Below are 17,117 nucleotides of genomic sequence, written 5' to 3'. Positions count from 1 at the left end.
AAAGAGTTGGGGACCCAGCACCGACCCCTGCGGAACACCACTAGTTACTGATTGCCATTCTGAGAATGAACCATTTATCCCAACTCTCTGCCTTCTGTTAGATAGCCAATCCTCTATCCATGCCAGAATATTACCCCCAATCCCGTGATTTTTTATCTTAAGCAATAATCTTTTGTGTGGCACCTTGTCAAATGCCTTTTGGAAGTCTAAATACACTACGTCCACTGGTTCCCCTTTATCCACCCTATATGTTACTTCCTCAAAGAACTCCAGCAAATTTGTCAAACATGACTTCCCCTTCATAAAACCATGCTGACTTTGTCCTATTAAATGATGATTATCCAAATGTCCTGTTACTGTCTCCTTAATAATGGACTCCAAAATTTTACCTACCACAGATGTTAGGCTAACCGGTCTATAGTTTCCAGCCTTCTGTCTACTGCCCTTTTTAAATAAGGGTGTTACATTAGCAGTTTTCCAGTCTGCCGGGACCTTTGCTGAGTCCAGGGAGTTTTGGAAAATTATTACCAATGCATCCACAATCCCTACCGCCACTTCCCTCAAGACCCTAGGATGTAAGCCATCAGGTCCAGGTGATTTATCCGCCTTGAGTCCCATTAATTTACCGAGTACCACTTCCTTAGTGATTTTGATCATGTTTAGCTCCTCCCCCCCATAGCCCCCTGTTTGTCCAGTGTTGGGATATTCTTAGTGTCTTCTACTGTAAAGACTGATACGAAATATTCATTCAGTGTTTTTGCCATCTCCATATTTCCCACCATTAATTTCCCGGTCTCATCCTCTAAGGGACCAACATTTACTTTAGCCACCCTTTTTCTTTTTATAGAACTATAAAAACTCTTACTATCTGTTTTTATATTTTTTGCTAATTTACTTTCATAATCTACCTTCCCTTTCTTAATCAATCTTTTTGTTATTTTTTGCTGTCTTTTAAAGTTTTCCCAATCCTCTATCCTCCCGCTAGATTTGGCTACCTTATATGCCCTTGTTTTTAGTCGAATACTATCCTTAATTTCTTTACTTAGCCATGGATGGCTGTCTTTTCTTTTACACCCTTTTCTTCTCAGTGGAATATATATTTTTTGGAAGTTGTAAAATAACTCCTTAAATGTACACCACTGATCATGTATCGTCTTACCCTTTAATCTATTTTCCCAATCCACTCTACTCAATTCCACTCTCATACCTTCATAGTCTCCTTTATTCAAGCTTAGCACGCTTGTTTGAGATCCAACCTTCTCACCCTCTAATTGAATATGGAATTCAACCATGTTATGGTCACTCATTCCAAGGGGATCCTTTACTAGGACATTTTTAATTAATCCTGTCTCGTTACACAGGACCAGATCTAAGGTTGCCTGCCCCCTGGTCGGTTCAGTTACATACTGCTCAAGAAACCCATCCCTAATACACTCAATGAACTCATCCTCAAGGCAGCCCTGCCCAATTTGATTTGTCCAATTAATATGATAGTTAAAATCCCCCATAATTATAGATGTTCTCTTATTACAAGCCTCAACTATTTCCTGATTGATACTCCGTCCAACATAGTTGCAACTGTTTGGAGGCCTATAGACTACGCCCACTAGTGTTTTTTCCCCCTTATTATTCCTTACCTCCACCCAAACTGTTTCATTATCCTGATCTTTTGACCCAATATCATTTCTCTGTATTACAGTGATTCCTTCCTTTATTAACATAGCCACCCCACCTCCCCTTCCTTCCTGCCTGTCCTTCCTGATCGTTAAATAACCTGGTATGTTTAATTCCCAGGCATTGTCACCCTGCAGCCATGTTTCTGTAATGGCCACAAGATCATACCCATATGTAGTTATTTGTGCCATTAACTCGTCTATTTTGTTACGAATGCTACGTGCATTGAGATGTACAAGGTGCTGGTGAGACCGCATCTGGAGTATTGTGTACAGTTTTGGTCGCCCCATCTGCGGAAGGATGTTCTTGCCATGGAAAGAGTGCAACGGCGATTCACCAGGCTGATACCTGGAATGGCGGGAATGACCTACGAAGAGAGATTAAATAGTTTGGGCTTGTACTCAATGGAGTTTAGAAGATTGAGAGGGGATCTCATCGAAACATATAAAATTATGGCAGGCCTGGACAGGCTGAATTCAGAGAGAATGTTTCCAATGGCCGGGGAGCACAGAACCAGGGGCCACAGTCTAAAAATAGCGGGCAAATCATTTAAAACAGAGATGAGGAAGAATTTCTTCACTCAAAGAGTGGTGAGCCTGTGGAATTCCCTGCCACAGAGGGCTGCGAAGGCTAATTCAATAAATATTTTCAAGAGAGAATTGGATATATTTCTGAAGGCTAAGGGGATTAAGGGTTACGGAGAAAAGGCGGGGACGGGGTACTGAACTGGTAAGATCAGCTATGATCTCAGACGAAGATCAGCCATGATCTCATTGAATGGCGGAGCAGGCTCGAAGGGCCGAATGGCCTACTCCTGTTCCTATCTCTATGAGATAGAGAACTTTCAAATATGTTTTGTGACACTTAGTTCCTGCTTTTTCCCTTTTTATTACTTTACCTTTTACTCCATTCCTTCTGCCCCTTCCTGACACGCTCTGGTTTTTAATTTCCCCACTGCTACCTAAGTGTATGACCTTCTCTGTTGTCATTTTTATTATTTGCTCCCTAGGAACCTCCCCCCCACTAGTTAGTTTAAAGCCCTCTCTACAGCCCTAGTTATATGATCCGCCAGGACTCTAGTCCCAGCACTGGCCAAGTGAAGCCCGTCCCAACGGAACAGCTCCCTCCTGCCCCAGTACTGGTGCCAGTGTCCCAGGAAGCAAAACCCATTTCTCCCACACCAGTCTTTGAGCCACGCATTTAACTCTCTAACTCTCTAGCCAAATTCGCTCGTGGCTCAGGTAATAATCCAGAGATTATTACCCTTGAGGTTCTGTTTTTTAATTTGACCCCTAGCTGCTCATACTCCTTTAACAGAACCGGCTTCCTAGTCCTATCTACGTCGTTTGTACCAACATGGACCACGACAACTGGATCCACCCCCTCCCACTGCAAGTTTCTTTCCAGCCCAGAGGAGATGTCCTTAACCCTGGCACCAGGTAGGCAACACAGCCTTCGGGACTCTTGCTCTCGGCTGCAGAGAACTCTATCTATCCCCCTAATAATACTATCCCCTACCACTACAACATTTCTAGTTACTCCCCCCTCTTGAATGGCCCCCCGTTCCATGGTGCTGTGGCCAGGTTGCTCATCCTCCCTGCAGTCCCTGCTCCCGTCCCCACAGGGAGTAAGAACCTCAAACCTGCTGGACAAGAGCAAGGGCTGCGGCTCCTCCAGCTCTACCTCCTGGATCCCCATACCTGCCTCACTCGTAGTCACACCGTCCTGTCCCTGACCATGGGCTACATCTGAATTAATTAACTTCATAGGCGTGATCACCTCCTGATACACAGAGTCCAGGTACTTCTCCCCCTCCCTGATGTGTCGCAGTGTCTGAAGCTCAGACTCCAGCTCATCAACACTGTAGTGTCCGTGTGTAGATAAAGACACTGAAGATAGGAGTTGGTTCATAGGTATTTACTAAGCAAGTCTGGGGGGGGGGTTTCTAAAGGATATACACAATACACAGGCTTATATAGTCCAAGTGGCAATTACCGGCATTACGCGCACCTGGGGCTCTTAAAGGCACATACACCATAATTGCTCTTAAAGGCACATACACCACAATTCCTCCCCTTCTAGCTAACTAGTACATCATATTTTAAGTAATTATTAATTACATGTTATATGCAAAATAATATACATTGCTGTATTAATTAATTATAAGTTAGTCTCTCAGGAGGCTTCCTGACTTGGTCCGGATAACGCCTCGGGGGTGTAGTAGTTTCTGGTGGTGTAGTAGGTTCTTCTGGCAAGGCTGATTCGGCTTGAAGGCCAGTGTCGGGTTCATCGGGCTCCAGTATCACCGGATCGGAGGTAGATATGGGTATCTCTACTTCATCGTTAGATGTATAGAGTGGTGGTGTAGGTTGTCCCTTTTCGGATGACTTGATGATTTGGTCAGCATGGCGCCTTATTATGCTGTCTCCGATGTCCACGGTATACATCAGTGGTCCTAATCGTGTGCAGATAGTTCCAGGCTGCCATTTCTCGGTACGGTAGTCCCGGGCCAAAACCGGTTGGCCTATCTGGAAGGCCCTAGTTGGCCTTTCATTCATGCCCTGAAACTGCCGGTTCTCCACGTCCCTTCGGATGTTGGGCTTGACCAAATCCAGCTGGCATCTTAGGTTTCTATTGTAGAACATCATGGCGGGAGTTTGGTTAGTAACCATATGCGTTGCATTCCTATATGCAAATAAGAAGTTATCCACCTTGTGCTGAAGTTTTATGTCTTCATTACCCATGGCCTTGATGGCCTTCTTGAAGGTCTGGACAAACCTTTCAGCCAATCCATTGGTGGCGGGATGGTATGGGGCGGACGTGTAGTGCTTTACCCCATTGTTCTTTAAGAACTTTCTGAATTCTTCGGACACAAATTGCGGTCCATTATCAGAACATATCTGCTCCGGCAGCCCATTCCTGGCAAATATGGTCCTTAATACTGTGATGGTTTTTTCCGTGGTGGTGGAGGACATCTTTATTACCTCCGGCCACTTGGAGTGTGCATCAACTGCGATTAAGAACATTGAGTCCATAAATGGACCAGCAAAGTCGATGTGCACCCTTTGCCAGGGAGATGAGGGCCACTCCCATGGATGTAGAGGGGCCTGTGGCGGAGCATTTTGGACCTTCTGGCATCCTAGGCAGCTCTTGGTCATGTCTTCGATGTCTCCATCGATACCTGGCCACCATACAAACGCCCTAGCTAGGTTCTTCATTTTCACTCCACCCAGATGCCCCTCGTGAAGCTCCTTTAGCACTTTATCCTGGAGTTTGGGTGGAATCACCACTCTGGATCCACACATCAAGGTTCCTCGGCACACTGACAGCTGTTCTCTTCTTTGCGAGAATGCTGGCAACAGTGGTTCGCCATGTGCTGGCCATCCCTTCACTGTTAAATCGTAGACCCGTGAGAGAGTAGGGTCATTTCTTGTCTCCCTTTCAATGGCAGAATTTGTCACCGGTAGACATTCCACTATGGTAGAGTGGAATATCTCTACTGGGTCTACTGTAGGTGCCTCTTCTATCGTTGGCAACGGTAGGCGTGATAAACCGTCAGCATTCCCATGCTGTTTTGACCCTTTGTATTCAATGTTGTATTGGTGTGCCCCTAGAAAAAGGGACCACCTCTGTAGTCTTTGTGCCGTCATAATGGGGACACCTTTTTTAGGGTTGAATATGGAGATGAGGGGTTGATGGTCAGTCAGCAAGGTAAATTTTTGTCCGTGTAGGTAATGGTTGAATTTCTTCACTCCCCATACCAGGCTGAGTGCTTCCCTGTCTATCTGGGCATAGTTACGCTCAGCTGAGTTCAATGAGCGTGACGCAAAAGCTATCGGCCGTTCCGAGCCATCAGGGAATCTATGGGACAATACCACTCCTATGCCGTAAGGGGATGCATCGCACGCCAGTCTGATTGGTAGTGATGGGTTGTAATGAGCCAAAATTTTCTCGGATGTGATTAAGTCTTTACATTTATGGAAGGCACGTTTACAGTCTTCGTTCCATTTCCAAATCACTCCTGTCTGTAGAAGATCATTAAGAGGGTGTAGAATAGTTGATAAGTTCGGTAAAAATTTATGATAGTAATTTATTAATCCCAGGAATGACCTTAATTGTGAAACATTTTCAGGTGCTGGGGCTTTTATAACTGCTTCAATTTTTTCATTTTGGAAAAATTCGCACTTGGGGCGATTTGCTCGTAGGCCCCGTTCTTTCAGCCTAGTGAGCACCTGCTCCAAATTGGCAAGGTGCTCGTTGTCGTTTTCTCCTGTTATAAGGATGTCGTCTAGGTAGCATTGAGTCCCCGGAATCCCTTGCAGGACTTGCTCCATAGCTCTTTGCCAGATAGCTGGAGCTGATGCTATTCCAAAAACCAGTCGATTGTACTGGTACAGGCCTTTGTGTGTGTTTATTGTGAGATACTTTTTAGAGGTCTCCTCAACCTCCATCTGTAGATATGCCTGTGCCAAGTCAATTTTTGTGAAACGTTTCCCTCCGGATAGTGAGGCGAAAATATCTTCTATCCTCGGAAGAGGATACTGTACCGTGTGAAGGACCGGGTTTACAGTCACCTTAAAGTCCCCACAGATGCGAATTTTTTTCTGTTCCTCAGAGTTATTTTTCAATGTTTTTTTCATGACTGGAACGATGGGTGTTGCCCATTCGCTCCAATCTATTTTGGATAATACGCCTGCCTTTTCCAAATTCTTCAGCTCTGCCTCGACTGCCGGACGTATTGCGTGTGGCACCGGTCTTGCCTTAAAAAGTTTTGGAATTGCTGTATCTTCCACTTTTATTGAGGCGGTGATGCCTTTCAAGGTTCCTAGTTTCTCTTGAAACACTTCTTTGGCGTTGGCCAAGATGTCTTTTAATCGTTTAGGTATGATGTCATCATTGTTTTTTTCCTTACTGGTCACCGTCAGTGCCTGAATGGAGTGCCAGTCTAAACATATCTTCCTTATCCATTCACGTCCCAACAACGGTGGACCACCATCTTGTAGAATGTATAAATACAACTTTTGTATTTCTCTGCCATTGTATACCACAGGCACCCTTATTTTTCCTTTGGGGTAGACTTTCTGCCCCGTATATGTTTTTAAGATAATGGATGTGCCTTTTAGAGGTATATGCGAAAATAGCCTCTCGTAATCTCGTCGATTTATTACGGTTAGAGCTGATCCTGTATCTAGCTCCATTTTAACTGGGGACCCTGCTATTGTGAGGGTAACCCAAATGGTTTGGTAATCCTCTTTGGCAAGTACATTATGTAATTTGAGACAGCTTAGTTTCTTGTTTCCGGAGTCGCTATCGCTATTCTGGTCTTCGGAGCTATTGTCCGTCATCATTTGTACCTTCCTGTACTTTTCTTTATTGATTTTTTTGTTTTCTGTCAGTGGATTTATTTTGTCCAGATTGGCATACCCGTGCAATGTGTCCAATCTTACCACATTGCCTGCATGCTTTGCCCTTGAACCAGCAGTCCCTCTGGTTATGGGTGGATCTGCCGCAGCGATAACATCTTCCGAACTCCTGTGTCATTTTATGGGTGCCGAAGTCCTGTGTCTCTTGTTGTATCTCTGCAGCTCCTTTTGCTGCTGCTTCGTCTGATACAGCCATACTGAAAGCTTTGTCCAATGTTAAATCTTTTTCAGAAAGCAGTCTTTTTTGTGTTCCTTCACTTAAGAGACCGCAAACAAATTTGTCTCGAAGATAATCCGATAGTCCTGCTCCGAATTGGCAGTACTTTGATAGCTTTCTTAATTCGGTTAGGTAATCAGCGTTACTTTCATCCTTGTGTTGATTTCTCTTGAAGAACTTGAATCGTTCCGCTATCAGCAGTGGTGTTGGGTTTAAATGCTCCTGCAGGGTATCAACAATTTCTTTAAAAGTCTTGTCCTTTGGTTTGGCTGGAGTGATTAAATTTCGTAACAGCCCGTATGTCTTCGCGCCCATTAAGTTCAGAAGTACTGAAGCTTTTTTTTCATCTGTTATTCCATTTGCAGTGCAATAAACCTCTACTCTTTCCACGTATGTGGTCCAATCTTCTATTTCGCCATCAAAAGCCTCAATATTACCAGATTTAGGCATTTCAGAAAAGATATGGCGCTTCCCGCGCTTTTTTTTCTCTCTGTAGCAACGATATAGCGCTTCCCGCGCTTTCCCGCTGCTGCTACCGATAACAACGCTGTTTTACTGTGGTTTCCGTTTATTCACTGTTGGAGACTCGTTCCCGACGGAGGTCTAAACGCTGACCTGCTTGCCGCGCCAGCCGTCTATCGAGTGCACCCTCCCAGTCCGTTATTGCTTGCCTCCGATTTCGCTGCCTGTCTCAGCTGTAGAGCCCGCCGCTGGAGCTCCAGCCTGACGCCCAGGAAGGATTAGCGCAGTACCTGTCACCAGCTTGGCCAGCTGGTGAAACCACAGTTTCTCTTACTTCCTTGAGTCTTCTGGACGCTGGAGGAATCGATGTCCTTGAGGTGCTGCCGAATTGCAGGTAAGTCTGATCCCATCCTCGTCGCCACTGTAGTGTCCGTGTGTAGATAAAGACACTGAAGACAGGAGTTGGTTCATAGGTATTTACTAAGCAAGTCTGGGGGGGGGGGGGTTCTAAAGGATATACACAATACACAGGCTTATATAGTCCAAGTGGCAATTACCGGCATTACGCACACCTGGGGCTCTTAAAGGCACATACACCATAATTGCTCTTAAAGGCACATACACCACAAACACGGAGCTGGAGTTCCTGTAGCAGCAGACACTTGTCACAGACGTAATCACCGTGAGCCTCAATGGGGTTCACCGGCTCCCACATCTCGCAACAGTAACACATCACCTGCTCCATTCTATGTAATTAATTAAATTTTTATTGTTAGTTATGGACACCCTCTGCCCGATTATAGATGCTAGTATCCCTTTTATCTTTTAATCTCTCCTGCCTTCCAGCCTATCCCAGACCTTCCCTTTGTTCTTTCCTCCCCTCCTCCCTTTCCCTGCCTCACACTTGCTTAAAAATCTGTTACTTCTCTAACTTTTTTCAGTTCTGACGAAGGGTCATCGACCTGAAACGTTAACTCTGTTTCTCTCTCCACGATGCTGCCTGACCTGCTGAGTGTTTCCAGCATTTTCTGTTGTTATTTCTGATTTCTTTCCCTTTTTTCAAGTTGTAAAAGCTCCTCAGTTTCACACTTTTGCTTGGTGACTGAGATGGGGAAGGCACCATGTGAGTGCCCTGTGTATTTCCTCTCCCTGGTGCAGTATATTAGAATTTCAGTGCACTAGCCAGTCACATAAGTTGTCATAATATTGTACCCCAATGTGTTTTTTCCCCACACAGGCTGTGACAGTGAACACTGGGGACCACACTGCAGTAACCGCTGCCAATGTCAAAACAGAGCCCTGTGTAATCCCATCACCGGGGCCTGTGTCTGTGCTGATGGATATGAGGGATGGCGCTGTGAAGAACCCTGTGACCATGGGGCTTATGGCAAAGGATGTCAGTATAAGTGTCAGTGCCAAAACGCAGCCACTTGTGATCACGAGACTGGAGAATGCCACTGTTCTCCGGGTTACACCGGTGCTTTGTAAGTACAGGTTAAAGTGTTATAACTTTTCCCCCCCAAGTTTACCAGAGTTCCAATTTTTTGTTCAGGAAGAATCACAGGTACATCTTCAGCTGTTTCATCAATGACCTTCCCTCCAACATAAAGTCAGAAATGGGGATGTTCGCTGATGACTGCACAGATTTCAGCACCATTCACAACTCCTCAGATAATGAAGCAGTCCATGCCCGCATGCAACAAGACCTGGACGACGTTCAGGCTTGGGCTGATAAGTGGCAGGTAACATTTGCACCACAGAAGTGCCAGGCAATGACTATCTCCAACAAGCAAGAGTCTAACCACCTCCCCTTGACATTCAATGGCTTTACCATCGCTGAATCCCCCACCATCAACATCCTGGGGGTCACCATTGACCAGAAACTTAACTGGACCAGCCACATAAATACTGTGGCAACAAGAGCAGGTCAGAGGCTAGGTATTCTGCGGTGAGTGTCTCACCTCCTGACTCCCCAAAGCCTTTCCACCATCTACAAGGCACAAGTAAGGAGTGTGATGGAATACTCTCCACGTGCCTGGATGAGTGCAGCTCCAACAACACTCAAGAAGCTCGATACCATCCAGGACAAAGCAGCCCATTTGATTGGCACCCCATCCACCACCTTAAACATTCACTCCCTCCACCACCAGTGTACCGTGGCTGCAGTGTGTACCATCTACAAGATGCACTGCAGCAACTCGCCAAGGCTTCTTCGGCAGCACCTCCCAAACCCGCGACCTGTTCCACCTAGAAGGACAAGGGCAGCAGGCGCATGGGAACACCACCACCTCCAAGTTCCCCTTCAAGTCACACACCATCCTGACTTAGAAGTATATCGCCGATCCTTCATCGTCGCTGGGTCAAAATCCTGGAACTCCCTCCCTAAGCACTGTAGGAGTACCTTCACCACACGGACTGCAGCGGTTCAACAAGGCAGCTCACCACCACCTTCTCGAGGGCAATTAGGAATGGGCAATAAATGCTGGCCTTGCCAGTGACGCCCACATTCCATGAACGAATAAATAAATAAAAAATCCATGTTGTATAAATGCTTTACACTGCACATTGGTGCTCCAGCACACTGCATTACTCGCTAATCCCAGAGCTTTTTTTCTTAAAAATAAATAAATAAATACTTGATTTCTAAACTTGAGTCCCACTTCATATTTGTGGGCTGTGCAGGATCTCATTACAACTTATTCAAAACTCACTTAGCAAGGCCACAAGGATGGTTCATGTGAGAAATCAGAGTAGCACACTAGTGCATTCCTAAGGATAGGTTTGAGGAGCTTTGTTGAGAGCAGAATAGAAGGAGCTTTATCCTGTCTAATGTTTGTTATACCTGACTTCAGAGTAACTTGATACTGAAAGTGGAAAAATGTTCCCTTAAATGATATCCATTCACTTGATGTGCCAAAGTGCACTATTAAAAAACATTAAAATATAAAATAATTTGTTTGTATGCTTAATGTTATGCAAACATACAATTAATACACCTACATCCTTATAGGCTAAATAGTGGAAGGTTAATTCTCAGACTTTCATAAAAATTTAATTACAGGATTGTTTTCCCATTCATTTCCATGGTAAATTAATTATTTTTCAGTTTCAAGCGAGTTTTCCTGCATCCAAGTCCATTGGGCTGAATCTTAACCCCCAAGAACAGGTGGGTTGGGGTCAGGTGAGATGTTAAAACTTCAAAAATCTTAAACCCCACCCCAACCCACCACATCTGGGTTTAATGGAGGCGGGACAAGAGCGGGCAGCCAACCCACTCCCAGGGGGCAGGTTGGCAATTAAAATATTTATATAAGGCTGGGAGCCTCAGATTTAACTGGCTTTGTAAGTTTAACTCTGGCCAGCGGGGGTTCCCAGGCCTCGGGAAACCCAGCAGCTGAAGGGAGGCGAGGACAGCTTTGTGTAAAGATAAGTGCCTTTCCAGCACTGCTTGTGGGCCAGAAGGAGCAGGAGGACTTCCCCACCCCACCAGACCGCCCCCATACAAAGACTCTCCGGGGCCAGGGATCAGCCCCCCGGGTCAGGGATCAGACGCCCCTCTCCCCAGCGTTGAGGATCGCTCCCCCCCCCCCCACCACAGGATCGGACCTACCCCCCCACCAGGTCGGGGATTGGACCCCACCCCAGGATTGGGAACCGGACCCCCCGGGGTCGGGGATTGGACCTTCCCCACGTTCCCAGTAGCAGCTGCAGGCTCCTTACCAGAAAAAAAACTACGCAAGCTGTGGAGTCAAAGCTCCATAGCATGCAGGAAAATGGGTTTCCGGACTGAGACTCCACCCCCCGGCCCACTGACACAACCCGCCCCTGTCAAGATCAGGGCCATTATGCCTACTTCCAACATTGTTCTGCATGTTATTATTACAAGCTTGTGAATATAAGTAAAACATTTCCTTTATATCCTCCTTATCCTAAGTATTTGTGTTACTCATTTAGATATTGCCAAACCATTCATTATTACCAGTTTGAGAGCAGGTTACTACTACTGCCACTTTCTAACTGATGCGAAGAGATGTAAGAGAATGATCCAGAGTTGACATGATCCCCCTGTGTTTTTTCTCCCTCCATAACCACAGGCTAGCTGCTTTTCCTTGTTTGCTTGGCTGAGATCAATACGTATTTGAAGCTGCAAACTCACTTTGTGGTGCAATGCCAGTGTGCCAATCCACCAGACCGCAAGATAACATCTTATTGAGGTTGGAGCTTCTCCACTGACGATAGTGGGACCTCCCCTAGGAAATGGGGAAACATTTGTTAAAGTGGATTATTAGTAACCGCAGAATTTGTAGCAAAAAGCTCCCACTTATTAGTAGCGCTGGAGAAACTCACAGAGAACCTCTTGCTCATTTAAGACAAAGCATTATGCATGATTCTGAGAAACCCAAGCCCCAAGGGTTAGGTCTTTCCTGTAGACTACAGATGTTCACATGTAAACCATCTGAATGTCTTGTTACTCATTAGAAATCAGCCTTCAGGCATTCCTTCATGTTTGTGACTGGATGTCACTTACTTACCATAGGCCTCAAAATGAAAGCAGCAAAATAACACAACAGAACCTCTAGCTGACAACAAATGTCAAAATAGGTATCATTGGTCCAACAGCATGAAACTAGAGTTGTTCTTCCTATACCATAATACATATATATGTGTCTGGAGGCAGTTTGTAAAAAGCTCGCAGTGTATTGTCTGCATACAGTGTCCGTTACTGTTGAAATGTTTTCACTGCCTAATTGAACTAGTTAAATTCCCTCTTCCACTGTCACTAGTCTAATTCTAAATGAATTGGTATTTCTGTAGTGGAGCAATGTTAATATTGAGCCAGTAAGCAGGTGCTAAACCAGATGTACAAACTATTGAAAACTATGGGGAGGGAGAAATTGGACCCCATGGCACCCGTTTGTCAGGCGCAGAAAGGAGGTTAAAAAGCATCAATTTTGCGGGGCTATGTCCCGCACCCGAACAGAGCCTGAAGTACGCCCAACACCAGATTGGCTCCGCTGATATATTAAGTGCCCCTGGCGGCCACCTGAAACAAGCATTGGGCCCCTTGCATGTGCGTTAGGGGCCCAACGCCTGTCCCGCAATCTCACTCCGAAATTCAGCAGGACATGTGCTGCACACACTCCTCTCAGTTGGTTGCCGCCGCTAAAACCTTACCTTAATATCGATCCATTCTCCTACCCTCACCCACCCCCCCACCCCCCGATCCTACCTGAGGTCTACCGCCGGTGTCACAACCGGCCCAAACTGGTGTCCTCGAAACTGGCAAGCTGCATCCGGACATCCTAACCGGCTTGTATGTGCGCCATCATTTCACGCCCATAAACAGGCCAAAACTAATTTATCTCCCTATGACTTTTCCTGTCGGGACCATGGAAATGGAGTGTGTGGAATACTAGTGGTCCGATTTGAGTAACAATGTAGGTTCATATATCGCTCAATTGTCCCTGGAAATCAGAGAGAAATTTCAACGTTTTCCACTCTTGAAGCTTTAGGTATTCAAATACCGAAGGAGATTAAATAAATGAAGAAGAATCTGTGGTAATGTAAATTGTACACAGTGCATAAAAAATGGCCCAGAGGGCTTTTTCTCCTTTTGTAGTTTCTTATGTATCCTGTCCTTAACAATAACATATAACATCATGCATTGCTGAAACTGAGTTCCAAGGCTGATTCAATCAAATAGTATAGATAGCAGCATAAAACACTGAGGCAAGCTTGTTATTAATCTCACAGTGTAAAAAGCATTATAAGCGTCTTCAAATGTGTCATAATGCACAGGGTTTCTTTCTTTCTCTCTATCTTTCTCTCTTTCTTTTTCCTTCTTTCTCTCTATCTTTCTTTTTCTTTCTCTCTCTTACTCTTTCTATCTTTCTCTCTTTCTTTCTTCTGCTTTCTTTCTTTCTCGCTAAAAGTATCGGCAAGCGCAAAACAGCCTGGTGTTAATATAATGGCAGACAAAGTTCTTGATATGAAATTTACAGTGGATCCAATGACTGTTGTCAGATGCAATAGCACCAGTATTCGCCTTACGAGATATATTTGCAAGAGAATACAACCCTATTTAGTATTGTACTCTAATGACCAACAATATTGCCTTCTATTAATCTGCAGTTGTGAAGAACGCTGCCCATCTGGCAGTCATGGAGCCCAGTGTGAGTTACGGTGCCCGTGCCAGAATGGTGGCAAATGTCACCACATCACCGGAGAGTGCTCTTGTCCGGCTGGATGGATGGTATGTAAAAAAAAGGTTCCTTCATATTTTTGGTCTAATAAGGCAACCTCATTATCAGAGGTATTGGTCATCCAATCGAAGTTGATTAACGTCGATTGTAATGTCAGATTAATGTCCTGTACTCCTTAAGTAAAAGCAGAAAATGTTTGCAATACACATCAGGTCAGTCAGCACCTGAAAGAAAAAGAGAAATTAACATTTCAGGTGATACTCTTCAGCAGAACTACAGACATTTCCAGCATTTTTCAATTTTATTTTATTTCAAATTTTCAGCATTCAAGGTTATTCTTTTTATCTGTTGGATTTTTAGTTTGTTTGCAGCCAAAAATCCAGCTTTCTTTTTCTTTTTGAAGTTTCTGCCTGTGGTTATTTGCCTGTGTCAATACCCATGTAAACTAAGTAAGACTTGTATAATGGTGCAAATTACTCAGACTGAGGGTTAGAGTTTAGCAGTATATGTACATGAGGGGTATTCATGAGAAAGTTTACAACCCTCACGCAGGAAGGAATGGCTTAGAGCAGTCAGAAAACAGAGGGATGAGGACACTATCTCCCAATCTACAGTTCTAATGGGTTGGGGCCGTTAATATACCTAGCTACCTTATACAAACATAGGAAAAGACCAGTTGATCCAGCAAGCCCCACACTCATGATGCCTGGACCATCATAAGTAGACGCTTCCTCCCCCAAGGCCATGTAATCTCCTGGGAGAGGCAAAAAAAAGAAACAGGGCCAATCAGGTGGAAAAAAACGCTGGAGAATTCCTCTCCAACCCTCTCAGGCGATCAAAACCAGTGCAGGAGATCACATGGACCAAATCTATGTTAACTGTTAATCCACTTACCTTCTATATGATGTGACCTCTGCCCCAGCCAAGAACCGGTCCAGCTTCCTCTTGAAGGCGGAGAGTCAGCACCCACCACACCAGCCGTCAACACATTCGAGAGGCTCACTCCTCTCTGGAAAAAGGAAGAACCGCCCAACATTTGTCTCTTCCTACTTTTGCGTGGTTTAAATGCCTAAACCTCAGCTGGCTTGAGTTCATTTAGGGTCTTTTGAGGAACTGATATTTCATCTGAAGGAGTCTGGCATTGAGAGTTTTACATATATACTTCTACCAAATGCACCTCTAGAATTAGGTCCAATTCCCATTTCACTTTGGTGACCTCAGAAATAGTAGGGCTTATATATATTACAGAGGACAATGATGATTTATGTGACTGACAGGGTAATTTACAGAATGTGGGTTCCCAGCAAAAGTTTGTAACATATATGCCATTCAATGCTGAAAATGTAGGCTTGTGCAGCAAACAAAATGCACTAGCATCTCATACTGAGCAGCAGCTCTATAAAGCCAGGTGAGTTTCAGTGCAAAGACCATGCCTAACTGTGTGAATGCAGGGGTCAGATCCGAAATGACAGCAAGCTGATCATTCAACTTGTCAGAATTAGACAGTCCTCTTCAGTGTGAGAGTAGAATTCCTCTGTTACAGCGAAGTTGTTCAATTAATTTATAATAGTTTAGAGAAAGAATATTTCTTTAACTTTTCACGCACAATAAATATTCCCGTTGGACAGCTTGACTTGTGGAGCTAGATTGCATCACATCTTACTGGATAAGAATATCACCCTTTCTGAAGCACAAACTTAATATGAAAGATTCAGCAAGTTTATCCCTGAGATTCTGAAGCATTTTTATCCTCACCATTCTCATTATTCTATATCAACACTTCACAACAGGACAAAATCATCATTAGGTTTTGAAGTAATTTACGAAAATGAATAGCTTCCTCGCTGGTTTACACATGACACCTTTTAGTTATGGTTTATGACATGAGAAAAGCACAGTTCAAGGTCACACAGACACAACCTGATCAATTTTTGATGTGAAAATTGCATTAGGAGTGGTCGCTGCATGTTGCCGGGTTGAATAAATTTGTCCATGGCACTCAGGGTTAAAAATAAAATGAATCAGTTTAATATGCAAAATAATCCATTGAGGAAATTGTACAATGAATCCCTTACACTCCAAGCTCCTAACTAATGCACACCAAGGTGGCTTGATGGATAATTGTGCAGATTCATTTGATCCACACTATTTCACCAGAAAAGTATGTCTATTGCATTGTATTAAAATGTTATCCATTTATATACCAAGCAGTTGAGAATTCTGTTTGGAATGTAAATATAACGATTATTTCCATTTTATCCTTGTTGTAGGGATCGGTCTGTGCACAGCCATGCCCATTTGGAAAGTTTGGGGTCAACTGTACCCAAGACTGCCCGTGCCACAATGGAGGGCAGTGCGATCATGTGACAGGCAGATGCCATTGTATAGCTGGATATGCAGGTGACAGGTAAGAACAATCCCAACGTAGCAGGCTATTATGCAGCAGGTGTGAGGAAATCACAATGAAAATAAACACCATGCCTTAAATTTTCCAAATACTCGCAGCAATGAGGAACCTTGCTGTCTGCGGCACATATCTGGCAATCACAGGTGGGTTGCCCATACTGCATACGGGAAGAAATTGGAATGCTTAGCTCCTGTTTTTCAGGCATAAAACGGGTGCAACAAATCCCAATGTAATAGTGGGATGGCTGGCCCCCCAATGTGCGCAGACATTGATCCCACTGCAAAACTCATTGGGGGGCCTTTTTTTTAGGCATCCCAGGTGGACGCTGGTCATAAATGGTACTGAAATAATGATCTAGGATGAATCTTTATCTCTAATTGCACCTGATTCAAACATTGATATACCTATCAATTCGTCCAATGAAAAGCGACGAGTTAGGAAAGTAACTATAGGTTTTTATTGACTAAATAACAGAGCCCACCCTCATGGGTGATCGGATCCAGCAAGGAGGAATACCAGCCAGTCGACTACCTTTATACCTGGGCAGGTAGGTGGAGCCATGGGCGGAGTCAGTGATGGTCAGCCCAGGTATAACAGTGTGACAAGAGGCGACCTCGTATAGTGATACAACAGTGAGAACAGTGATAACAATATAACAGTGATAACTATAGTGTAACGATAGTGAACGATAAAAGTGGTTTACCACATTCACCCCTTCTTTAGATTTGAGT

The 17,117-nt window shown here is 44.4% G+C and overlaps 1 protein-coding gene across 1 annotated transcript in view; it reads left to right on the top strand.

Annotated features, from left to right (window-relative positions):
* megf11 (multiple EGF-like-domains 11) overlaps positions 1-17,117 on the top strand; it is a 469,877-nt gene that overhangs the window by 346,988 nt on the left and 105,772 nt on the right. The window contains exons 7-9 of the mRNA XM_085968349.1: positions 9,014-9,260; positions 13,909-14,029; positions 16,250-16,386. Of these exons, the coding sequence (XP_085824475.1) occupies positions 9,014-9,260; positions 13,909-14,029; positions 16,250-16,386 (505 nt within the window). The remainder of the gene's footprint in view (positions 1-9,013; positions 9,261-13,908; positions 14,030-16,249; positions 16,387-17,117) is intronic.

The sequence above is a fragment of the Somniosus microcephalus genome, chromosome 27, assembly GCF_052327205.1.
Source record: "Somniosus microcephalus isolate GS21.2 chromosome 27, FLI_Smic_1.0, whole genome shotgun sequence".
Taxonomy (NCBI): domain Eukaryota; kingdom Metazoa; phylum Chordata; class Chondrichthyes; order Squaliformes; family Somniosidae; genus Somniosus; species Somniosus microcephalus.
Note: the sequence above shows the minus strand (reverse complement) of the source record. Positions and strands in the feature narration are given on the sequence as shown.